This window comes from Mustelus asterias, chromosome 10 (genome assembly GCF_964213995.1).
Source record: "Mustelus asterias chromosome 10, sMusAst1.hap1.1, whole genome shotgun sequence".
In the NCBI taxonomy this organism is placed as follows: Eukaryota; Metazoa; Chordata; class Chondrichthyes; order Carcharhiniformes; family Triakidae; genus Mustelus; species Mustelus asterias.
Genome location: NC_135810.1, coordinates 108,572,709 through 108,599,874, shown reverse-complemented (window position 1 = coordinate 108,599,874; position 27,166 = coordinate 108,572,709). Strand labels below are relative to the sequence as shown.

The 27,166-nt window shown below is 44.4% G+C and overlaps 1 protein-coding gene across 1 annotated transcript in view; it reads left to right on the top strand.

Moving 5' to 3' along the window:
- The first annotated feature begins 188 nt into the window (after nucleotides 1–188).
- The window catches only part of gabrb3 (gamma-aminobutyric acid type A receptor subunit beta3), a 359,120-nt gene continuing 332,142 nt past the window's right edge, over nucleotides 189–27,166 (top strand). Inside the window, exons 1-3 of the mRNA XM_078222876.1 lie at nucleotides 189–418; nucleotides 527–618; nucleotides 888–955. Coding sequence (XP_078079002.1) covers nucleotides 336–418; nucleotides 527–618; nucleotides 888–955 — 243 coding nt within the window. The 5' untranslated portion in view covers nucleotides 189–335. The remainder of the gene's footprint in view (nucleotides 419–526; nucleotides 619–887; nucleotides 956–27,166) is intronic.

The following is a 27,166-nucleotide window of genomic DNA, read 5'->3' as shown; positions in this document are numbered from 1 at the left end:
TTTTTTTGGAAAGGAGGAACCCGCTGTGTGTTGTTTTTTTTTGGCAAAATGAATCCATTCTTGAAGGACCACTAGATTTCATTGGGAAGAAATTAACTGCGTCGTGTGTAGAAAAAAAGGAACATTGAAATCAGCACAGCACAGACAGATTCTGCTGTTTTCTCTCTCTCTCTCCCTCTGTAATCATTGATGAGACATGTTACTGGAGGGGTGAATGTGTGTGCTCTGCATTCTCCACGGATGCTTTGGACTTTTAGCAGGGACTCCGCATTGTGCCATAAATTTGCCATTTTTTTTTAAACCCACGGATTAGTTTCTAACCAAACAACCGAGGAATGTGGACATATCAGAGAAGACGGTATTTTGGTGTTCTTTCCGCGCCTGTAGTACTGGTGGCAGTTGTCTGTTGCGCTCAGAGGTAAGACCATTCAGACGGCCAAGCGGCCCATCAGCTTACTGGGTGCGGGTGTAAACCGAGAGCCACTTTCTCTCTTCCTCTTTTTTGTGTTTGTGTTTCGTTTTGCAGCGTCAACGAGCCTGGGAATATGTCGTTTGTGAAAGAGACGGTGGATAACCTGCTGAAGGGGTACGACATTCGGCTAAGACCGGACTTTGGAGGTAAGGCTTGCTTTCAGTCTCATCAAGTCCGTCTCCACCAGCCCCCTCCCCCTCCCCCGTAAAGCCAGCGCACAGCTATGTTCAAAGATGTTGACCCTTAGTGTCAGGGGGATTAGCAGGGTGGATACGTGGGGTGGCGGGGATAGGTTAGGTGTAATTGTTATGGGTGCAGACATGATGGGCCGAATGGCCTCCTTCTGCACTGTGGTGATTCTATGTGTAGCAAGTCCGTCCAATTGAACTGTTGCTTCTTGTTTACCCCCTCCAAGGTCCACCAGTCAGTGTTGGGATGAACATAGACGTGGCGAGTATTGACCAGGTGTCTGAAGTTAACATGGTGAGTGCATCATTTGCCTCTTATGTTTTTTGTCCACGTTTACTAGGCGCCGTGCTAACACAGTACACACAGCTCTGACCCACGTTGTGTGGCCGTGGAGTTGGGGCATTGATGCATCTGTTGAGGTTGTACTGGCAAAGATATTGAGTGTGGTGCGACTTCTGTGGTGTTCTTGGGTCGCTGCGTTGTGCTGTTCTGGGAGAATGGACCCTGTGATCGGTGTTTATTTTTTGGGTGGGGAGGGCGAGGATTCCCCTCCCTTTCACCCTGTGGCTTTCATTGTGATGAGTAGAAGGCAGCGATACCGCGTAGACTGGAGCCTCTGCTTGATGCTATCTCCTGGCACTCCCTCCGCCAACAGTAGCTGTGCGATCCCCAACCAAAGGTGTCCCGGAACCTCAATTCTCCGGTGATTGCAAGGGTTTGGAGCAAGGGGTTGTGCGGTGGAAGTGAATTGAGATGAATGGCATTTCACTATCCCTAGTCCTGGAAGTGAACATTCACCTGGGAACTGGATCTGTGCAAATAAGTGGGAGGAATTACAATCCAATCTGTATAATCCTCCACTTCACGTAGCCCTCAAAGACTGCAGGCGATTGATACTTTGATTTAAATCTAACCTTTGACACAAATCAATTCCATACGCCTACAGCCAAGCAGGGAATGCATTCACCAATTATAGAAACACCAAACGTGCTCCTTGCGTGTCCTGAATAAAGCTCAGAAATGTAAAGGAAAGATTGCGTTTTATTTTTTTTGTGGTTGAAAGCTAACACTCGTTATGGCCCCGTGTAAAATAGCCAGCTCGATTTTTGCTAACCCATTTATTTGAAGTGTAAACACCACTCGTCAAAAAACTTTCCTCAAATCTGCAGCAATTGTAGTGTGACTCAATTGTGACTCCACAATCGTTTATTTGAATTATTATTTTTTATTTCACACAACATTTTCGTTCCAATCGGCGGTAGAGGGAATTTGACACCATCCGGGGGTTCGACAGGCGTTTTGGTCAATCCCAATATTAAACCCTTATGTGTGAACCTTGACAGCTATTTTAGTAGCGACCCTCGTTCATTATTCCAGTTGTGTCCAATCTTGTCCTCCTCCAACGTGCAGTTCCTACAGGGAACATTGAATAAGAGTTTGGAGTCATGACCATCCAACTCAGGGACACTGCGACACTTTGTAAAAGAGAACAAAAAAATCTGTATTTATACATGCCTTTCATGATCACAGGATATCCCAAAGCCAAGGAAACATTTTTGAAGTATACTCACGGTTGTAATGATACACCTTATATTGTTGTTCTTGCCTCTCCCCTGCTCACTTCCCCGCTTCCCCTTAAAGTTAAGGTTAACTAGCTCATCACGCACCAGGGATGGAGCGTGTGATCGTCCTGATCCAAATGGTTCATGTAGTAACCCAGTGAGCTCACTGAAGCTTCAGGGAACATTAATTTATTTAGTCCAGGACATTTGCTTTAAAAAGTATATGATCAGCACCTTTTAAAGATCAAGGGACATTAAGCTACTGAAATGACATTAACCCTCACACTTTTAGTGTTTACCAAGACCAAGAACTGATCTGGATCATTTGCCAAAGTTGTCATTAGCATATGTGACAGATAAAACATTTTGGGAGGCACAGTGACACAGTGGTTAGCATTGCTGCCTCTCAGAGCCAGGGACCCGGGTTCAATTCGGGCCTCGGGCTACTGTCTGTGTGGAGTTTGCACGTTCTCCCCATGGCTGCGTGGGTTTCCTCCGGGTGCTCCGGTTTCCTCCCACAGTTCGAAGATGTGCAGGTTAGGTTGATTGGCCATGCTAAATTGACCCCGGTGTCAGGGGATTAGCAAGGATGTGGGGTTACGGGGATAGGGCCTGGGTGGGATTGTGGTTGGTGCAGACCCGATGGGCCGAATGGCCTCCTTCTGCACCGTAAGGATTCTTTGATTCTAAGTGCTGATATCTCAGGACATTGAAATAATGGCTGGAACCAGCCTGTCATGACCGTAGGAATAGCAATGGGTCATTCAGCTTCTCAAACCTGTTTCTCCATTCAGTTAGATCATGGTTGATCTGTACCTCAATCCAGTTGTCAACCTTTGCTGCATACCTCTTCATACACGTACTTAACAAAGATCCATTACTCTCACCACTGAAAATTTGAATTGACCCAACAAACACGAGAAAGTGAGTTCCAGATCTCCACTACCCTTTTTGAGAAAAAAAAGCTTCCCAATTTCACTCACAATACTTACTAGCAAAACTGAAGCCCACAAAAATAGAGGAGCAGGAGCTGTAAAGGTATGAAATTGGATAATAAAAAGCAGAGAACAGTAGTAAATAGTTGAACAATCTAGCCATTTGTCCTAATGGTCGCAGTTTTGACATGCACGGTCCAATTTTAAATGAAGTCTTGTCTACCATTTTCTTCCTGGGTTTTCTCTTTCTAACTCACCCCACTGGCCAATTTACTACTTCAGGAAGGACAAGTGCATTTCCAGTTGAGGTAAAGGCTATTCATCTATGCAGCCTTCCTTGGCCCCAACGGTGGTTCCAATGACCCAGGAATCAGAAGTCCCCGTTATCTGACACTTTTCCAATTACAAATAGGTTGTAAAGCAAAAAGAAACAGGCCAAGTTGGTGTTTATGCTGTACTCGAGTCTTCTCCCATCTTTCCTTATCTAAATCCATCATCATAATCCTTTCTCCCTCTAATACTTGTCTAACTAATGGGAGGAGATAGCCTCGTGGTATTATCGCTAGACTATTTATCCAGAAACTTACTAATGTTCTGGGGATTCAGATTTTGAATCCCACCGTGGCCGATGGTCGAATTTGAATTCAATGAAAAATATCTGGAATTAAGAATCTACTGATGACCATGAAACCATTGCCGATTGTCGTAAAAACCCATCTCGTTCACTAACGTCCTTTAGGGAAGGAAATCTGCCATCCTTACCTGGCCCAGCCTACATGTGACTCTATAGCAATGTGGTCGACTCTCAACTGCCCTCTGAACAAGGGCAACTAGGGATGGGCAATAAATGCTGGCCAGCCAGTGACGCCCATGTCCCATGAATGAATTTTAAAAAAACTTTCCTTTTAATGCATCTAAACTATTCCTTTCAACCATTCCCTGTGGTAGTGAGTTCCACATTCTCACCACTCTTTGGGAAATAAGTTTCTCAAAAATAAGTTTCTAAATTCCCTATTCAATTTCTGAATGTTGCTTCTCTCCACAAGTAGAAACATTCCCTCAATGTCTACTATATCTAAACGTTTCATATTTTTAAAGACCTATCTCCCAACAAGAGAAAAAAGAACTAACCTGTTTATCTTCCCTGATGATATTTCTGGGATCTTAAGAATCATAAGAACTAGGAGCAGAAGTAGACAATTTAGCCCTTTAAGCCTGCCATTTAATACAATCGTGGCTGATCTCATCTCAGCCTCAACTCCACTTTCCTGCCCATTCACCATAGCCCTTCAACTGATTAATCTGTCTACCGCCTCCTTAATAATATGAGAACTTGGAGCAGGAGTCTTTCCAAATCTTCTCTGTACCCTTTCCAGTGTCTCTGTACCATTTTTAGAATATGATGACTAGAACGACAGGACCAAGTGTGGTCTAACCAAGGTTCAGCAGACGGCTGGATCTTGAGACTCTAGGCGTGGGATCGTCAGACGGGGTTCAAAGTCCGGCAAAAACTGGACATTTCAAATTTCGCCTGCTCTTTTTTTTCAGATGAAGAAACTCAAAATCTGGAGAGAAAGCTTGTCAGTGAAGCTGCAGAGCTTCACGCCGGCTTTCTCAACAAAACTGACACTTTGCCAAATTCTGGTAAGATTGCCCCATATATTTAACATAACCTCCCTGTTATCCAATTCCATATCTCAGGAAATAATGCCAGTTTCTTGGTTTGCTTTTTTATAATGGCCTTGCTAACCTCCTGTGTAGATTTTTCTGAGTTGTATATTTATACTTTGAGATCCCCGTGTTCCTCTGCCCCACTGAAGCTCATAACTTTAAATCGATTATTCCCCTAGCTAAAATATGCTATTCATGCTGAACTTCATTTATCAATCTTTTGCCCATTCTGTAAGTGTATTAATGTCCTCCTGTACTTTGTTGCAGTTCTCCTCAGTACTCCCGTGATTTGGTGTCATCCACAAATTCAGAAATGTTGCTTTTGATCCCAAAGACCAAATTGTTAATATAAATTGTGAACAAGAGTGCTCCCAGCATTGATCTTTGTGGAACACCACTTTCCTGCTACTCTGACTAATACCTTTTACTCCCACTCTCTGTTTTTTGTCTGGAAGTAAGCTAGCAATCCATTCTGCAACTTGTCCCCTGACTCCGTGCTCTCTGACCCTTTTCATTAGGTTATTATGGGACACCTTATTGAAAGCTTTTTCAAAAATCCAGATGCATTACATCTACTCCATTATCGTTGTCTACTCTCTCTGTTCTCCCCTCAAAAACTTCAATATCGGTCAAGCAAGATTTTCCATTTTGTAATTCAGGCTGATTAGTCTTTATTATGTTGTTTTCTTTTCAATGTGTCTTTCTATTCTCTCCATAGTGAGGATTTCCTTATTTCTCCTACCCCCTGCCCCCTCCTCTTTCCCCCCCCACACACACACACACACACACACACACACAGCCACACAGACACAGTTAAGCTGATTGGTCTGTAATTTCCTGTGCAGATCCCTCTTCTTAAATACAGGAATTTCATCAGCTACCCAGCGGTCTTGTGGCAGTACTGAATTATTAAACTTGGATGGAAATGCCTCTGCTATTTCTTCTTGAGGTTCTTTTAAAATCCATGGATCCAATCCATCCAGACTAGGATCCTCTTTGAATTTGATTAGTTCGTTCAATATATCCCCTTTTAAAATTTTAAATGCACTTTTGTCAGTATCCATCTCGTCATTCAATGTCATGTCATCTTGTTCAATCTCCCTGGTAAACACCAAAGCAAAACAATTTGTTCAATTTGTGCCATCTCTGTCACGATCTAGGTATTATTCTGTCTATCTCTCCTATTGGTCCTATACCCATCCCGACCTTTTTTAAAATCAATATCATTAAAATATTTTACTTTCTTGCTTTATGTTTTATGATTTAATTTCATAATATCTCTTTGCTTTCCTGTTAGTTTGCCATCTCTCCTAATCCCTTTGTACTCTAGCTTATCGCTCTTTCCTTGATTTTTTTTCAATAATTTGTTTGGCTGAGGAAGTGGTTACTGTTCAATATCAAGGTTAACAGTCCGTTCAACGGCTTCATCTGATGCCACCAGGAATGGATCTGTTAGAATTTCAGTGTGTGGGGGGCGATGGTCTATCCTGGGATAGCTACAGTTACATTATGAACTGTTCCTCATTTACCACTTGTGGCAGGATTGGCCGCATCCTCCCTCGGCCTGTCACCAAGCAATTGAGGATTGTCCAAATTTTCTGTGGAAGGTTGAAAGCTTGGATTTCACCACTGGGGTCAGTTACCAGGTTGTGGCTGCTGATATTTGCAGTTGACCAGGAGATGGGCCATCAAGAGGTAGGGCTGTCATCGTTTTTCAGCATGTAGACTGTGTCCCAGTGGAGACTATGAGTTTTCAGATGAGTGCGTGGGGTTTGTTTTTGAGGTCCTGTTGTGTCAATTGAGTCAATGGGAAGGCTTTGTTAGCTGTCAGCCAGTGGTGTACTTTGAGGCGGAGAGTATCTTCCCTGTAGACATCTGGAGTTTCAAGCAAAATACTGCAGATGCTGGAATCTGAAACAAAAACAGAAAATGCTGGAAAATCTCAGCAGGCCTGACAGCATCTGTGAAGAGAGAATAGAGCCAACGTTTCGAGTCTGGATGATCCTCCGACAGAGCTCTGACAAAGGGTCATCCAGACTCAAAACGTTGGCTCTATTCTCTCTCCACAGATACTGTCAGACCTGATGAGATTTTCCAGCATTTTCTGTTTTTGTTTTGGAGGTTCAATACCTACTAGCACAGGAAGCCATTGGAGTAAGTTTTTCAACCTGAAAATGCTGCAAGGAAGATGACTGAATTCCAGCCACTGGGTTCCTGAGTTCAAGCAGTAAAGTCCCACTGTTTATGTATTTAAATGTATGTCTCTTATCTACTCCTCAATTGTTCTTTTGTGTCTTTGTTTATCCATGAGCCTCACTAGTTCTTTCATTTTAACACAACATATTTTTCCTGCGCTCTGGTGAACGGTATTTTCAGTGTTTCTCCTTGTTGCTCTACTTTGTCACTGGCCAATGTTACTGTCCATTTAATTTACTCAAGTTCTTTCTCTGTCCCTCAAAATTATTTTTTCTCCAATTTATTAAGCCAGCTTTTACTAAAGTTATGCTCATTTAATATTATCCTCTGAGATCATGTTATATTGGAGTCACTATTGCCCAGATGCTCCCCAACATTCACTTCTCATCTGTTCTGGTTCAGTCCACATTACTAGATCCAAAAGTGGGTTTTTCATTGTACCTTTTACATATTGAGTTAAAAGGAGTCTTTTCGACATTGTAGGAAATCTAATTCCTTATCCCCTTTGCCCACTTCTAATCTCCAAGAACAATTGTTACTCTATTTTTATTCTCAATTTTCTAATTTGTGGGCATTTTTCTTTCTTTACCTCCCTTCAACTACTAGTTGGCTTGTAGATTACTCCTCTTCTTGTAATTAATCCTTTACTATCCTTTAATGGGGCGACACGGTGGCACAGTGGTTAGCACTACTGCCTCATAGTGCTAGGGACTCGGGTTCAATTCCGGCTCGGGTGACTGTCTGTGTGGAGTTTGCACATTCTCCCCGTGTCTGCGTGGGTTTCCTCTGGGTGCTCCACTTCCCTCCCACACTGCAAAGATGTGTGAGTTAGGCGATTGATCATGCTAAATTGCCCCTTAGTGTCAGGGGGACTAGCTAGCGTAGGTACATGGGGTTATAGGGTAGAGTCTGGGTGGGATTTTGGTTGGTGTAGACTCGATGGGTCAAATGGCCTCCTTCTGCACTGTAGGATTCTATGAATATCTTTTTTCCCTATCCATATGAATTCCAATATTGCCTCAAAGATAGCTGCATTCCTTTTCCCTACTTCCATTATTTTATTCCTCAGTAAGTAATATTCCACCTCCTGGTTTCTATATTTTTTTCTAACTTGTTACATACAATACTCTGCAATGTTTAAATCACAGTCCTGATTTTTCTGTAACCAAAACATGTCAACAGTCTCTCCCGGACAATCTTTCTTTCCCCGTCTGGTCCAGACTGTGGCCCTGGGAGTAATCTGGGACAAGCTACACTGATAGTTTATTTTTACTGTAATGTGGGCATCACTGGCAAAGGTCGCATTTGTTGAACAACCTTTGAACTGAGTGGCTTTCAAAGGAAAGTTGAGTCGCCCACACTGCTGTGGGGCTGGAGTCCACACGTAGGCCAGACCAGGGTAGGATGGCAGATTTCCTTCTGTAAAGGGCATTAGTGAGCCAGATGAGCCTTTCTGACAACCGTTAATGGTTTCATGATCACCATAACAGAGACCATGGTTTTATTAATTGAATATTAAATTCCACCAGCTGAGGTGGTGAGATTTGAACTCGTGTCTCAAGAGCATTACTCAGGGTGTATGGATTATTAATCCAGTGACATTACCGCTATGCCACCCTCTTCCCCCACCGTGGCACTCCCCACCCCTCCACACTCCTTATCCTCCTTAATCTAGAACCTTGCCGCTTAGAACCCTTTGCAGAACCTGAATCTGCTTTTGCCCATGTTGTCCATTTTCACATGCACCCTGACCTTTGGCTGTATCTTGACCCTGGCAAGCAATATTCCATTCAGGACATATCATAGAATCATAAAATCCCTACAGTACAGGAGGCCATTCAGCCCATCGCGTCTGCACCGACCACAATTCCATCCCAAGCCCTATTCCCCTAACCCCACTCATTCACCCTGCAAATCCCCTGACACTTGGGTCAATTTAGCACGGCCAATCAATCTAACCCACACATCTTTGGACTATGGGAGGAAACCGGAGCACCCGAAGGAAACCCACGCAGACATGAGAAGAATGTGCAAACTCCACACAGACAGTGACCCAAGGCTGTAATTGAACCCGGGGGGGTCCCTGGCGCTGTGAGGCAGCAGTGCTAACCACTACGCCACCCCCAAAAAGCATCATCCAGCTATAGAAACTCCCACATTCATCACCTGGTAAGCACTTATAGTGAGTCCGCATTAGTATCTACTTGCGACATGATGCCTTGTTAACATAGAAACTAGAAGCAGGTGTCGGCCATTCGGCCCTATGAGCATGTTATTGTCGCTCATGGTGGCTGCGTTCGTTCCTTTGGCCTCCCTCACTGGTATTTTAAATAGGGATTGCTGATGGAGGAATCCAGCTTCCCAGCTGTTTTCCTATCCAGCCTCACTTGCCATCTCCTGTCCTGCCTGTCGCTGGCCACTCAGTCACTTCTATCAGCTTCGCCGCTCCGAGCAGTCTATGAGGGTGATTGATTTCTAGACTATTGACTACAGAAAACTTTCTCCATCCCAAAGATTGCAGAGTGTGTCACATTGACTTCCATTATATAGGTGATGAAGTAAAGCTGTTGTTATAGCTGATCAGGGCCACAAGCTGTTTAAGTGTTGTGTTGTAACACGATTCATGTGCAGTTCTGTTTATGCAGTGGCGAAGTAATTTTGGTTGTTACCATTTTGAGCTTTAAGCTCACTGAATTGCTTGTGCATGGGCATGTTTTCCTTGATTAAATCTTTGCTTCCGCTTTTGGCAAAGTTTGACTGTTGTCAACAGTGCAACATATTGTCATGTGGTGCAATTTGCAGCAGTTAAGACTATCCCTGTGAAAGATTGGGATCACATTGGTGTTATGACACTGCTCCGGAGATCACAGTTACTGTATGGTACACTGCTAATTAGCTGTTGCGCAAGTTGAGTTACTCTATAGTCCCTGTTAAAGTCAGGGAAATCTACCACTGTGAAAGTATAAATAGTAACAAGGCGTGTGAATTGTCACTTCAAGGCCGAGTGACTTATTTTGCGGAGTGAATGTAACCACATTAACCATTGGGTAATATCAATGGAAATAGCACTGTCCATAATATTCTACGTAGGGACCAGTGATATGCCAGAGCAGGACCCCAGTGGGTCACCCAGACCCGTTGGATCCTCTTATGCCTCCTGAAAACTTGCACTTGAAGAGATAAATGGATAAAATGTCCCATTTTTGTGCCAAAAATGTTTAAGTGTCACAAGTAGGCTTACATTAACACTGCAATGAAGTTACTGTGAAAATCCTCCAGTCGCCACACTCCGGCACCTGTTCGGGTACACTGAGGGAGAATTTAGCATGGCAAATGCACCTAACCCATACATCTTTGGAATGTGGGAGGAAACCGGGGCACCCAGAGGGAAAACCTCACGGACACGAGGAGAATGTGCAAACTCCACATAGACAGCCACCCGAGACCGGAATTGAACCCAGGCCCCTGGAACTGTGAGGCAGCAGTGCTAACCATTGTGCCACTGTGCCATCATGCCAAAATGGAACACAGGGTGGGTGATTTTAAAATAGTACAAATTTTCAGACATAATATGTCGTTCTTGCCATAATGCTGTACAGTTGACATTTAATAATCTATATGTTGCATTGTCCATTGTTTTTAAATGAGGATGGTGTGTTTCAAATGTTTCCTGGTTGCTGGTGATCAGATTTTGACGTGTTTGTGCGGGTGATCCCTATTTCCCTGAGCTAAGCTATAGAACCATATATCAATACTGCGGTCACTCCCTTTGATATTGATCATCCAACTGTTGGGAATGAAAGGTAGAAAGTAGAATTGCAACGTTGCTTTTTTTTCCCTCTGACAATTTGATGCCAAAAGAAATTCCAGTTTGTAACTGGAGTTTAGTTGTTAGATGTGGAGTCACAGTTTCTCCCACTGCACAGCTGAACAGTAAAGACTTGATCTCACCAGGGAGTGCTACACTATCAGAGGTGGCTGACTTTTGGACGTGGTGTTTACCCTCTCAGGTGGACACAAAAGATCCCATGGCATGATTTGAAAGAAGTGTACGGGAAATCTCCCTGATGGTCTGGCCAGCTCAACCAACATTATTAAAAGAGCTAATCTGGTAATAATTTCACTGCAGTTTGTGGGGCCTTGTTGGATCTTGCTGTGCATAAATTGGTGGCCATGTTTTCCAAATGATAATGATATTCAAAAAAGGACTTAATTGGCTGTAAAGTACTTTGGAACATCCTGAAATTGTGGGAGGCACTATATAAATTGGAGTCTCGCTTTTTGTGTTCCTTCAAGGAAATGTATCTTGCTAAACCTTTTATACAAATTGTGGGAAATGCTGTAATGTAATCAGTAGCTTTCAAACTATCATTACATTACCAATTGTGTCTTCTGTGGCTGATTTAGTATTTTTAATTTTAATGAAGGGTCACGTAAAAATAAAACAAGTACATCGAAATATTTCACGCTGTGTCAGATGCAATATTTGAAGCAGCGGTTGCTCCAGCAGCCAACGTTTCATCGTAGCAGGAACAATGTTGGAGTGGGGTGTCACAGGAATATAGACTATCTCTTCAATAATACCCCTTTAATTATCCACATGACTGACCAGCTACAGAGTGTGTTTAATATTAGTCATATCTATGTTATGAGGCACGTCCTCCTTCTAGCACTACAGATTTTTCCAAAATTATAATCGGGAAATTGCCGAGTAATTTCAGTCTGAATGACTTGTTCTGTGACTGTGAAGTTAATGCAAGAGGCAATGTTCAAGGAAGCAATAATTTGTAATCTGATTTACTGCTGAGTGGTGCAGAGGGTTAGAATATTGTAATCTCTCCTCCGGGCCCTGGGTTGGAATCTATCCCAGGCAGACAGACAGACAGGCTGAAAGTTGCTTGCCTTAGAACTCTGTTGAATGTTCAAAGTGAAATGAGCCCGGGCTATTCCTTTGTCAGCTTCTCCACTCCCTGGGTGGCACGGTCGCACAGCGGTTAGCACTGCTGCCTCACCGCATCAGGGACCCGGCTCAATTGCCGGCTTGGGTTACTGTCCGTGCCGAGTTTGCACATTGTCTGAGTGGGTTTCCTCCGGTTGCTCCGGTTTCCTCTTACAGTCTGAACGGCGTGCTAGTTAGGTGCATTGGCCATGCTAAATTCTCCCTCGGTGTACCTAAAAAGGCCTTGGAGTGTGGCGACTCGGGGATTTTCACAGTGGCTTCATTGCAGTGTTAATGTAAGCCTACTTGTGACTAATAAATGAACTTTAACTGCTCCAGCAAGTACACTTCCTAAATATGAGTGTGTTCAGTTCACTTTGTACAAAAAATGAAGTGGGATTGTTACATTAGACGAGGGCGTACAGCAGTTTGAAGCATTGAAATGTGATCCATTTACGCAGTAGCAAAATATTATTCGTTGATAAAATGTTGACCATCGTAACAGAAATATAATTAAAGAGTGGTATACTGTCTTATTTTTACCCATTATATTGGGGAGAATTCTGACAGTCCTTTGTCCTCATATGATAGCAGTAAAGATGCATATATCAGTAAATGCATCGCTGTGTGTCATTGCAAACTCTGACACAATGCTATATTTAAGGAAGCTTATATAATATTTACAGACATGATTTCACTGACGTGCTTGTGTGCTGAAATGCTGTCGGTGAACCTGAGTACAAAGCTTACTATCCCGATTGATTATTGGCAGAAAATAAATCTGAGAAAATAGAGCTTAACCGTACAATGCTGTGTTGTGAATTTTAACGATTACTAAATCATTATAATATTTTGAGAGGATTATTTTTGTGTCCATCTATATCTTGCCACTTCTATAGAGCTTTATTCACTTCTATATATATTAGTGTCTGATATCTGTACTGAAAATTTTCTAATGATCTATGAACAATTATTTTCATGTTCGTTTCCTTAAGCTACAATCATTCTATTTCCTTGGTTGGTTGAGTACAAGACTCCCTCTTAAGTGTCTCGCCTCCTTTCCCAAATGTAGTTGCATCGCATCCCTTTGTATCTTGCTCAATGGGCCATACTTAATTTGTAAGTTGCAACACTCTATTTGATGGTAAAGGGCAATAAAGCAGAGGCCTCACCTGAAACCCAGACATTCAGGAGTGGGAGCCTCACTGGTGATTCTCGTTACTGTGCCATCAACAGTGGCTTGAGGTCTGTCCACGATAGAAAGCAGAAATAGGGAACTAGCTGGTGAAGCACAGTACACTATAAATGCTTCATATCATTCAGATCAGAAACTAACTGGACCACCCATATAAATACTGTGGTTTTGTTTTAAAGTTTATTTATTAGTGTCACAAGCAGGCTTACATTAACACTGCAATTAAGTTACTGTGAAAATCTCCTAGTTGCCACATTCTGGCGCCTGTTCGGGTACACTGAGGTAGAATTTAACATGGCCAATGCACCTAACCAGCATGTCTTTCGGACTGTGAGAGGAAACTGGAGCACCCGAAGGAAACCCATGCAGACACAGGGAGAATATGCAGACTCTGCACAGATCCAAGGCCGGAATTGAACACGGGTCCCTGGCACTGTGAGGCAGCAATGTGCCACTGCCACAGTAGCCACTGTGTCACCATGCCAGTTACAAGAGCAGGTCAGAGACTGGGAATTCTGCAGTGAGTAACTCACCTCCTGACTCCCCAAAGCCTGTCCATCATTTACGAGGCACAAGCCAGGAGTGTAATGGAATACTGACTGGATGAGTGCAGGCATGCAGGATGAGTGGAGGTGATGGCCTAGTGGCATTACTGCTCAACTTAACACAGGAACTCAGCTAATGTTCTGAGGATCTGGGTTTGAATCCTGTCATGGCAGATAGTGAAATTTAAATTCAATAAAAAATATCTGGAATTAAGAATCTATTGATGACCATTGTCAGTTGTTAGAAAAACCATCTGGTTCATCAATGTCCTTTAGGGAAGGAAATCTGGCATCCTTACCTGGTGTGACCTTCATGTGACTGCAGAGCCACAGCAATGTGGTTGACTCTCAACTGCCCTCTGAAATGACCTAGCCAAGGGCAACTAGGGATGGGTAATAAATGCTGGCCTAGCCAGTGACGTCCACATCCCATGAACGAATCAAGAAAAAAGGTGAGGCAGTAATTTGAGGATGTAAGGCCCCACTCACATAGTGTACAGGTTAATTATTCATGGAAGAACATAGTAAAAACACAGGAGTAGGAGTAGGCCCTTTGGCCGCTCAAAATTGCTCCATCATTCAATGAGATCACAGCTGATCCGATTGACTCAATGATGCGCTATCAATAAGGCGAAAGACTACCGATATGCCAATATAAGTGTAGGCTTTTATTCACAACAGAATCAGGAGCAGATCCCAACAATTAACCGACCTGGACTGAACAAGGGGGAGGAGACAGCCACCTTTATACTAGGTGCTGAGGGGAGGAACCAAACTGGAAGGGGATGTGTCCAGGTATGACAAACACACACAACGGTGGTCCATATAGGACAAAGGCACAACTGAGGTCCACCACACTCAATTTTCCCACTTGCCCCCTCAGAACAGGTGCCGGAGTGTGGCAACTTGGGATTTTCACAGTAACTTCATTGCAGTGTTAATGTAAGCCTCCTGTAATGCGAATAAGTAAACTTAAAACTTAAAAATAACCCATGACTCCCTTGAAGATCAACAATCTGTCTGACTAATCATTGAATGTGTTCAGTAATCCAGTCTGCCCCTGCACTCTGTGTAGAGAATTCCATACATTAATGATCTTCATGGAGAAGAAATTTCTCCTCACCTCCATCTTAAAAAGGAGAACCTGTATTCTGAAACTGTGAGGGAAAACCGTCTCTCAGCATCCACCCTGCCAAAGTCCCCTCAGAATGCTATGTGTTTCAATAACATCGTGTCTCATTCTTGCAAATGAATATAGGCCCAATCTGCTCAAGCTTTCCTCATAAGACAACCCTAGTTCCTCAGGAATCAGTTTAGTGAACCTTCCCTGAACTTCCTCCAATGCAAGTATATCCCTTTTTAAATAAGGAGACCAAAACTATATGCAGTACTCTAGGTGTAACCTCAGCAACGTCCTTTGCCCGGATGTGGGGTGGTAAATAGTGAGGAGGATGGCCTTTGATTGCAAGAGGATATCGATGGACTGGTCAGATAGGCTGATCTGTGGCAATTGGAATTCAATCAAGATAAATGTGAGATGATACACTTGGGCAGAACGAACAAGGCAAAGGAATACATGATGAATGGCATGACTCTGGGAAGCACCAAGGATCAGAGAGACTTTGGTGTGCAAGTACACCTGTCCCTTAAGATAGCAGGACAGGTGGATAAAGGACATAGAACATAGAACAGTACAGCACAGAACAGGCCCTTCGGCCTACGATGTTGTGCCGAGCTTTATCTGAAACCAAGATCAAGCTATCCCACTCCCTATCATCCTGGTGTGCTCCATGTGCCTATCCAATAACCACTTAAATGTTCCTAAAGTGTCTGACTCCACTATCACTGCAGGCAGTCCATTCCACACCCCAACCACTCTCTGCGTAAAGAACCTACCTCTGATATCCTTCCTATATCTCCCACCACGAACCCTATAGTTATGCCCCCTTGTAATAGCTCCATCCACCCGAGGAAATAGTCTTTTAACGTTCACTCTATCTATCCCCTTCATCATTTTATACACCTCTATTAAGTCTCCCCTCAGCCTCCTCCGCTCCAGAGAGAACAGCCCTAGCTCCCTCGACCTTTCCTCATAAGACCTACCCTCCAAACCAGGCAGCATCCTGGTAAACCTCCTCTGCACTCTTTCCAGCGCTTCCACATCCTTCTTATAGTGAGGTGACCAGAACTGCACACAATATTCCAAATGTGGTCTCACCAAGGTCCTGTACAGTTGCAGCATAACCCCACGGCTCTTAAACTCCAACCCCCTGTTAATAAAAGCTAACACACTATAGGCCTTCTTCACAGCTCTATCCATTTGAGTGGCAACCTTTAGAGATCTGTGGATATGGACCCCAAGATCTCTCTGTTCCTCCACAGTCTTCAGAACCCTACCTTTGACCCTGTAATCCACATTTAAATTAGTCCTACCAAAATGAATCACCTCACATTTATCAGGGTTAAACTCCATTTGCCATTTTTCAGCCCAGCTTTGCATCCTATCTATGTCTCTTTGCAGCCTCCAACAGCCCTCCACCTCATCCACTACTCCACCAATCTTGGTGTCATCAGCAAATTTACTGATCCACCCTTCAGCCCCCTCCTCTAAGTCATTAATAAAAATCACAAATAGCCGAGGACCCAGCACCGATCCCTGTGGCACTCCGCTAGCAACCTGCCTCCAGTCCGAAAAATTTCCATCCACCACCACCCTCTGTCTTCGATCAGATAGCCAGTTACCTATCCAATCGGCCAACTTTCCCTCTATCCCACACCTCCTTACTTTCATCATAAGCCGACCATGGGGGACCTTATCAAACGCCTTACTAAAATCCATGTATATCACATCAACTGCCCTACCTTCATCAACACACTTAGTTACCACCTCAAAAAATTCTATCAAATTTGTGAGGCACGACTTGCCCTTCGCGAATCCGTGCTGACTATCCCGGATTAATCCGCATCTTTCTAAATGGTCATAAATCCCATCCCCAAGGACCTTTTCCATCAATTTACCAACCACCGAAGTAAGACTAACCGGTCTATAATTACCAGGGTCATTTCTATTCCCTTTTTTAAACAGAGGAACAACATTCGCCACTCTCCAGTCCTCTGGCACCATCCCCGTGGACAGTGAGGACCCAAAGATCAAAGCCAAAGGCTCTGCAATCTCATCCCTTGCCTCCCAAAGAATCCTAGGATATATTTCATCAGGCCCAGGGGACTTATCGACCTTCAGTTTATTCAAAACTGCCAGTACATCCTCCCTCCGAACATCTATTTCCTCCAGCCTGTTAGCCTGTAACACCTTCTCTTCCTCAAAAACATGGCCCCTCTCCTTGTTGAACACTGAAGAAAAGTATTCATTTATCACCTCGCATATGTAACACTTGTCTTTATCAGCCGAGGAATAGAGTTTAAGAGCAGGGAGGTTATGCTAGAACTATATAAAACGGTAGTTAGGCCACAGCTAAAGTATTGTGTGCAGTTCTGGAATCCATATTATAGGAGGGATGTGATAGCACTGGAAAAAGTGCAGAGGAGATTTACCAGGATGCTGCTTGGGCTGGAGAGTTTTAGCTATGAAGAGAGATTGGATGGACTTGGGTTGATTTCCTTGGAGCAGAGGAGACTGAGGGGAGACATGATTGCGGGGAAAAAATAGAGTAGACAGGAAGAAACTTTTCCCCTTGGTGGAGGAATCAATGACTCAGGGGCATAGATTTAGGGTAAAGGGCAGAAGGTTTAGAGGGGATGTGAGGAAAAACATTTTCACCCAGAAGTAGTGGGAGTTTGGAAGTCATTGCCTAAAAGACTGGTGGAGGCAGAGACCTTCATAACATTTAAGAAGTATTTAGATGTGTATTTGCAATGCCAAGGCATACAAGACTATGGGCTAAATACAATAAAATAAGATTAGAATGGTTAGATGGTTGTTTTTGATGAAGGAGCAGCGCTCCGAAAGCTCGTGCTACCAAATTAACCTGGTGTTGTGAGACTTCTTACTGTTTTTGACTGGCACAGATGCGATGGGCTGAAGGGCCTTTTCCCTGATATAGATCTCTATGGCTCCAAGACTCTACTTGAGATTTATGCAAGTTCTGTCCATAAGATTTTATTGTATCTCCAAGACAGATTCAAAATCATCACCACACAGTCTAAAGTTGTTATAAAGACGCTGTGATGTGAGCAGTAGTACAATATTGTTGGAAGAGATAACTGCATTATAAGTACATACAACCAATAAGGATGATCAATCCTTATTGACCACTAAGTCCTCCTGGCAAGATGACTGGCCAAGTATTTCCCTTCTGACAGTAGCCCAGTGAAGAGTTCTGCATAATGGCTACTGTCAGAAGGGAATACTTGGCCAGTCATCTTGCCAGGAGGACTTAGTTGTCAATAAGGATTGATCTGCCTGCATCAGCCCACTCGGTAGTTGAGCTTTCAGTTCTACGTGACTGCTAAATCCCTCTGCTCCAACTGCAGGCACTGTCTTTCGTGTTGTTAACTTTCCATCGGCTTGGCTTGCTTGGGGGTGGTTCCATATCCTCCGATTTTCAGCTGGACTTGTTTGTGTTGGCGTTCTTCCAGATGACTTCATGTCTTTAGCCTACTGGCTATTATTAGTTGTTAGTGTCTTTTCTGAGGAGGTCTCAACTCATTAATTCTCAAGGTCTGTTCCCACATTGCAAACACAGATGTCTCCTCTCTGAGTATTATGGCCTAGTTCTGTTTGATAGAACTGTCTGGAAAAAAAAAGAACAAGATTACTATAGTTTTAACAAAAAACATTGATCTGTTCTCAGCCTCTCAAAGCATGATGGTAATTTCAGTCAAGACCATGTGAGCTGAAAATTGTGCAGTTTTACCAGGATCTAATTTGCTATGACATTATAATATCCAAAGATTTTAATTTACACTTCAGGATCAATATAGTCAGAGTGGCACGGTGGCACAGTGGTTAGCATTGCTGTCTCACAGCCCCAAGGACCCGGGTTCAATTCCGGCCTTGTGTCACTGTCTGTGTGAAGTCTGCACATTCTCCCCGTGTCTGTGTGGGTTTCCCCCGGGCGCTCCGGTTTCTCCCACAGTCTGAAAGACGTGCTGGTCAGGTGAATTGGCCATGCCAAAATCTCCCTCAGTGTACCCAAACAGAAGCCGGAGTGTGGCGACTAAGGGACTTTCACAGTAACTTCATTGCAGTGTTAGTGTAAACCTACTTGTGACAGGAATAAAATAAACTTTAAACTTAAACTTTAAACAATATTTCGTTCTGGTGGAATTGACTGAAATTTATAGGTGCCATTGTGAATCAAAATCCAGTGTTGTTGTCATTACATTGGACAGCATGGAAGGAATTTTAACTCAACTTCTCCTGTCAGAGGAAGCTGTATGCCAATACTTAGCACCCCATAATTGTGTACTCCATGCCCACCACCATTCGGGCACCATAAACTTTCAGGTGCTTCAGGTGCTTTCGTGAATAGAATCATAGGGACAGGGGTGGGCCATTTAGCCCTTCCAACCTATCCCAAAAGTCAATTAGATCATTCTTGATCTGTATTCTAACTCCATCTATCCACTTTGATTCTGTAATCCCTAATAATCTTCATAGAGTCATAGAGGTTTACAGCATGGAAACAGGCCCTTCAGCCCAACTTGTCCATGCCGCCCTTTTTTATTAAACCCCTAAGCTAGTCCCAATTGCCCGCATTTGGCCCATATCCCTCTACACCCATCTTACCCATGTAACAGTCTAAACGCTTTTTAAAAGGCAAAATTGTACCCGCCTCTACTACTACTACCTCTGGCAGCTTGTTCCAGACACTCACCACCCTCTGCGTGAAAAACTTGCCCCTCCGGACTCTTTTGTATCTCTCCCCTCTCATCTTAAATCTGGTTTTAGACTCCCCTACCTTTGGGAAAAGATATTGACTATCTAGTTGATCTTTGCCCCTCATTATTTTATCGATCTCTGTTAGATCACCCCTCAGCCTTCTACACTTCAGAGAAAAAAGTCCCAGTCTATCCTGCCTCTCCTTATAACTCAAATGATCAAGTCCTGGTAGCATCCTAGTAAGTCTCTTCTGCACTCCTTCTAGTTTAATAATATCCTTTCTATAATAGGGTGACCAGAACTGTACACAGTATTCCAAGTGTGGCCTTACCAATGTCTTGTACAACTTCAACAAGACGTTCCAACTCCTGTATTCAGTGTACTGACCAATGAAACCAAGCATGCTGAATGCCTTCTTCACCACTCTGTCCACCTGTGCCTCCACTTTCAAGGAGCTATGAACCTGTACCCATGGATCTCATTGTTCTGTGACTCTCCCCAACGCCCTACCATTAACTGAGTAAGTCCTGCCCAGGTTCAATCTACCAAAATGCATCACCTCGCATTGATCTAAATTTGCCTAATAAAAATCTGTCAGTCTATTTTGAAATTTTCAATTCACCCAGCCTCAACTTCCTTCGTAGAGTTCCAAATTTCTACCACTGCTTGAGTCAAGAAGTTCTTTCTGACATTACCCCTGGACAACCTGGTTCTAATTTTAAGGTTATTTTCCCCTTTCCCTGACTCTCCCACAAAAGGAAATACTTTTTCTCTGTTTGCCCTACTAAGTTCTTTAATCATCTTCAATGCCTCAGTAGGATAGCAGGGAGCAGTTATGTTCCATGATCGTTCAGCTTGTATTTGATTATAATGAAAGACGCAGGCAGCTTGGGTAGTTACTTGCAGCAGTCAGAAATTCCCTCAACTTTCCCACTCTACCAGGAATGTTCAAAGTTGTCTGTTTGGGAACAAGAGCCACCTCCTTCGAACATGGCTAATCACAACTTTCATAACCCCACTGCGCCTGAGCAGTTCGGATAAAACCTGAGCAAGGGCAAAACAAGGATTACGGCCGGAATTCTCCCAAAATTTCTAAGTGTCGAATTCGTATGAAAACTGGAGTAATTCATACTTTTTTTTCAGTGGGAGTTCAGAGAAGAATCCCCCACACTCTGTGTACTGCAGAGGCCACCAGTGTGAATATCATTAACTTTCAGGGGGTGGGGCCTGTCCCCGCTGGAGAGGCCGGCAGCATAGCGCTGAGCGGGCCACTGCGCATGCACCAATCTGTCAGTGCGGAGATCAATGCATGCGCTGTGAACCCACACTGCCAGCCTCCCGATTGCTGGCCAGCTCAATCACTGGCCAGCCCCGCGACCCCTGCAACACCGGCTCTCCAGCCCCCACGGCCTGATCGCTGACCACCTGACCATTCCCGGCCTGCCCCCGATCTCCAACCCCATCCCCACCCCCCCCCCCCCCGCCCCCGATTCCCTCCCCACCAGTCTCGACCCCCCCCGCAGTTCCACCCCCGCCCCCCCCAGCAGGTGCCCCCTGGGCATTAGCACCTTGACCCTTGGGCAGTGCCAGGGGCACAGGCTGACACTGCCAGGGTGCCAATGCCCAGGGGGCATCCCCCCATGCCCCACCCTCTGAGGGCCCCAATTGCCCCCCCCCCCTCACTCCAGTGGGGTCAGGCTGCCAGCTCCCCAAAAGTGGGGAGCTATTCAAAACCTCGCTGGAGTTAATCACTCTGGCGGGGAGGACATGCAAGCCAGCCTATAGACTTCAGTCCTGGGCCCACTATTCACATTGAAATTACATTGAAATTTCCCCCTGCATACCTAATGCAGCTCCACGCCTATTTCCAATGCGGAGCTGAAGGCGTCAGAAATCTGGTGCTGGGAAAAGTGCTGGGGACAGATACCCAGCATGGATCATGCCAAACTGGTCCCACTGAAATCCCCCGGGTCTCCCGGGATGGGAGAATCGCCCCCTACAACTTTAGTTTGCTTGTACTCGGGCTTGACACCATCCAGGACAAAGCACCCCGCTTGATCAGCACCCCACGCACAAACAGTCACACCCTCCACCACCCACGCATAGTAGCAGCAGTGTGTACCATCTACAAGATGCGCTGGAGGAGTTCACCAAGGCTGCTGAGACAACATCTTCCAAACCCATAACCACTAACTTCTAGAAAGACATGGACAGCAGACGCATGGGAACACCACCACCTGGATGTCCCCCTCCAAGCCATCCACCATTTGGAATTGAAAATATATCACCGTTCCTTCGCTGTTGCTGGGTCAAAATCCTGGAATTCCCTCTCTATCAGCACTGTGGATGAACCTGCAGCACATGGACTGCAGAGATTCAAGAAGGCAGCTTACCATTGCCTTCTCAAGGGAAATTAGGGATGGGCAATAAATGCTGGCCTAGCCAGAGATGCTCATATCTCTTGAATGAATAAAGCAAATCACAAATAGGTTTAAAATCTTTGTAGAGCTAACAGATAGTGGAAGTCTTCACATTAAACCACCAGTTCTGTATCAGGTACAATGTTTGTGATCCAGTTTGTCTCCAATTTCTCTGGAAACCGGAAGCAATGCCTATAATACCTAGCATGATAAAATTATCAGTATTGATGGCATCGTCCAGGAACTTATTAAAGATAGTTCTCTGTTTTTCTGTTCCAAAAGCTTGGTTAACCTGTTCCAGTTATTCCTCTTGCTTGCATTGAGGAAAGAAACTTCATGAACATTTTATCCAATTACTTTACTATCTGTCCCTCACACGCATACTCGATATTTAATTTCTAACCTGTATCAGGACGTTAACAACTAATGTCATTGTATTGAGACCACGAACAAATAGAAATTGTGGTTGACTCTTAAATACCCTCTGAACAAGAGGCAATTAGGGATGAGCAATCAATGCTAGCCCAGCCAGGGATGCCCACCTCCCATAAGTGAATAGAAAATATGACCAAAGTATATGTGCAAAGAAGACTTATTTCAGATGTGCAGGTGAGACGGCACCTGGAGTACTGGGTACAGTTTTAGTCTCCTCATACAAAGAACAAAGAACAAAGAAAATTACAGCACAGGAACAGGCCCTTTGGTTCTCCAAGCCTGCACCGACCATGCTGCCCGACTTAACTAAAACCCCTTACTCTTTCGAGGACCATATCCCTCTATTCCCATCCTATTCATGTATTTGTCAAGACACCCTTAAAAGCCACTACCCCATCCGCTTCCACTACCTCCCCTGGCAGTGAGTTCCAGACACCCACCACCCTCTGTGTAAAAAATCTGCCTTTTTTACCTAAAGAAAGGTAGTTACCATAGATTAAATGCAATGGAGGTTCACTAGCCTGATAATTTGGACAAAGTTCATAGAATCGTAGAATCCCTCCAGTGCAGAAGGAGGCCATTCGGCCCATCGAGTCTGCACCGACCACAATCCCACCCAGGCCCTAATCCCGTAACCCCACATATTTAGCCTACTAATCCCCCCGACACTAGGGCCAATTTAGCATGGCCAATCAACCTAACCTGCACATTTTTGGAGTGTGGGAGGAAACCGGAGCATCCAGAGGAAACCCACGCAGACACGTGTTTTCAGTCCGGACTTCCTGGCACTCAGTGCATAGAGAATCTGGGTGCGTGGCTTGCACCATCACACCGGCGGGGCCTGATGGGGTCAGCAAGGCCGGCTACACAGAGATTGGAGCACCATCTTTAAAGACTGTCTCGATCTGCACAGAAATTTAACTCCCCCTACTCCCCACATGGACACAGAGGACCCCCCTTCCCCCCATACCAAAGGCATTGGGCCACTTCCCTACCCCACAAGAATCAAAGTGTGCATCTCCCCCACCCCACAAGCATCGGGTTGCTGCATACCCCAACCCCCCACCATACATCAGGGGAACTCCTAATGAGTCTCCCCAGAGGGTCCGCACCATCACTGCCACCCTGGCACTGCCTACCTAAGTTGTCATTGCCAGGTTGCCACTGCCAGGTTGGTACTGCCAGGGTGCCAGGCGGCAGTGCCAAGGGTATACTTATTTGCATGGTCATCACGACTGGTTTTTGCTTTTGACAACCAGTAGTGATTTGCACCGACGTAATGTCACACCCACTGGGTGAGAATATACGTTGAGGGCAGAATTAGCGGCATCAAGCCCGGTAATTATATTATAATGTATGCAAATCAGGCTCGCATCCTTCCAGGGCATGTACCTGATTGCGCTATTGGAGGAGGGGTGGGGATGATCGGAATCTGCAACCTCACCAGCGCAAATCCCATTTTCAAACTCACGCAAAATGTAATAGCCATTCCGGGATCTGCGGCCGCGCTAAATGACATTCACACAATTTTAAGGGGCTTAGTTAGGGAAATGCTGAAAGGATATTTCCCTTGGCTGAAGAGTATTAAACCAGATGTCACAGTGTCAGGATTAGGGGTGGCACGGTGGCACAGTGGTTATCACTGCTGCCTCACAGCGCCAGGGACCCGGGTTTAATTCTTGGCTTGGGTCACTGTCTGTGTAGAGTTTGCACATTCTCCCCATGTCTGTGTGGGTTTCCCCCGGGTGCTCTGGTTTCCTCCCACACTCCAAAGATGTGTGGGTTAGGTGGATTGGCCGTGCTAAATTACCCTTAGTGTCAGGGTAGGGTAAATTGCATGGGGTTATGGCGATAGGGCTTGGGTGGGATTGTGGTCGGTGCAGATTTGATGGGCCGAATGGCCTTTTTCGGCACTGTCGGGATTCTTTGATAAGGGGTCAATCAATTAGGGCAGAGATGAGAAATTATTTCACTCAAGGTGTTGTGAACCTCTCCCCCTGAGAACCTGAATGCTCAGCGATTGAGTACATTCAAGACAGCAATTGGTAGATTGTTGGCTATTAAGGGGATAAAGAGTTATTGCGATAGTGGAAGAAGATGTCACTGCTGAGATAGAAGATCATCCAAAGGCGAGTGGGCTCAAAGGGCCAACTAGCCTACAACTGCTTCTGTTTCTAACCTTTCCGATAAAAACCGGGCATTGCATGTGGACACCAGGTTAAGGTAGAATGGAACTTAGCTGTCGTGCTCACTGTGCTCCAATTGTCTGCTCTTGCTCTACGTGAGAACTCAGTCACTGGAGCAAGATATTATAATCCAAAAAGGAGTTGAAGTGAAGGAAGAAAATTGACAGAAAATTTAATGAGGGAAAAGGAAATGAGCATATTGTGTTTACGTAATGATTACATAGGTGTGGAGCTATGTGGGCCACTGGTATGTTGGGGTTTGATCTTCAGCTGTCACGTAAAGCAGTAAACCACTCTAAAATTGAGATGATCTTATTAACAAAAACAATATTTCATGACAAGATCGATGAGGCAACTTGCATTTTAGATCAATGTACCAACATTATTTTAAACAGTTGGCCATTTTTTAAAAGGAAGATTTGGGAGTCTCCATGATCTCACAACTTCAGTTAATGTGATTTTGTTTAGTCAGAGGCTTAAGATTTTATTAAATTTTCACAAAACGATGGGATTTTTCGTTTTTTAAAATTCATTCGTGGGACTTGGGCATCGCTGGCTGGCCAGCATTTATTGCCCATTCCTAGTTGCCCGAGGGCAGTTGAGAGTCAACCACATTGCTGTGGCTCTGGAGTCACATATAGGCCAGACCAGGTAAGGACGGCAGATTTCCTTCCCTAAAGGACATTATTTGATTTGATTTGACTTATTATTGTCACATGTATTAGAATACAGTGAAAAGTATAATTTCTTGCCTGATATACAGACAAAGCATACCGTTCATAGAGAAGGAAAGGAGAGAGTGCAGAATGTTGTGTTACAGTCATAGCTACGTTGTAGAGAAAGATCAACTTAATGCAAAGTAGGTTCATTCAAAAGTCTGACAGCAGCAGGGAAGAAGCTGTTCATGAGTCGGTTGGTACGTGACCTCAGACTTTTGTATCTTTTTCCTGACGGAAGAAGGTGGAAGAGAGAATGTCGGGGTGCATGTGGTCCTTAATTATGTTGGCTGCTTTGCCAAGGCAGCGGGAAGTGTAGACAGAGTCAATGGATGGGAGGCTGGTTTGCGTGATTAGTGAACCAGATGCGTTTTTCCATCGACAGTTGTTCTTTCATGGTCATCAGTAGATTCTTAATTCCAGATTTTTTTTATTGAATTCAAATTTCACCATCTGCTGTGACAGGATTCAAACCCAGGAGTTTCTGGATTAGTAGTCTAGTTAGTCACTCGGCCATTGCCTGCCCCTAAGGAGAACCATTGAGGCAGACAGTGTAAATAGGCTTGAGAGAACTGGATGTCAATCTGGGGAATCATAGAATCCCTACAGTACAGAAGGAGGCCATTTGGCCCACCGACCACAATCCCACCCTGGCCCTACATTCCCGTAACTCCATGCATTTACCCTGCCAATCCCCCTGACACTCGGGTCAATTTAGCATGGCCAATCAACCTAACCCGCACATCTTTGGGCTGTGGGAAGAAACCGGAGCACCCGGAGGAAACCCACGCAGACACGGGGATAATGTGAAAACTCCACACAGACAGTGACCCGAGGCTGGAATTGAACCTGGGACCCTAGCGCTGTGAGGCAGCAGTGCTAACCACTGTGCTGCCGTGCCACCCAAGGAAGAGCTCACAAGGCATTGTGGAAAACTGCTTAGAAAGGAATGGTTCTCCCCAAAGGGCTGATCCCTTTGCTCTTTCCTATGAAGAGAAATGTCTTCACCCAGAGGGTGGCGAATCAGTGGAATTCACAACCACAGAAATTTGCTGAGGTCAAACATTGCGTGATTTCAAGAAGAAATTAGGTATAGCTCTTGGGGCTGTAGGGATCAAGGGATGTAGGGGGGTAAGAAGGGATCAGGGTATTGAATTTGAGGATCAGCCATGATCACAATGAATGGCGGAGCAGGCTCGAAGGGCCGAATGGCCTACTCCTGCTTCTGTTTCTCTGTGTGTGTTACTATGCCTGTGTTTTCTTATGCTTACTGTAAGATCTTGGCCCTGAAATTCCATGAGCGTCTTTTCTCTGACAAGGAGGAGGCCGAGCTCTCAGAGAAAATGGCGTAAGTGCCCGTTTCCACCAGTCTCCCACTGAAACTATGGCTGGAAGCAAGGGAACCCTAGGGTTTATGTCCTTATCGCTTCAAGTACAAGATGACCCTTTGGCAAGTCGTGTTCCAAGTAATGACTAGAGTGTCATTAAAGAAAAACGCTTCATGTACTTTAATGCAGCTCTGCATGCTGGTGTTAATTAAACTAAAATGAATATTTTTACAATGATTAGCAGTTAATTTGATCACACAGATCTTATTCACCTCTCTGTGCTTTGATTTTTTTTTTCCCCTGCCTTACTGGAACTTTCAAGACACAGGATGCATTTATTTTTAATTATGGAAAAGACTTTACTAGTTTGCTATAATTATAGACATTAGTTAATGGACAATTACATTTTGTTAATAGTACTGTATAGCAATTAGGTAAATCATGTGTTTAATTTAGCAGACAGATGTTTTCTCATCATTTCAGGAACAATCAATAGAGTTTTATATATAGGCTCAGAAAACAACAAAGAGTAGCA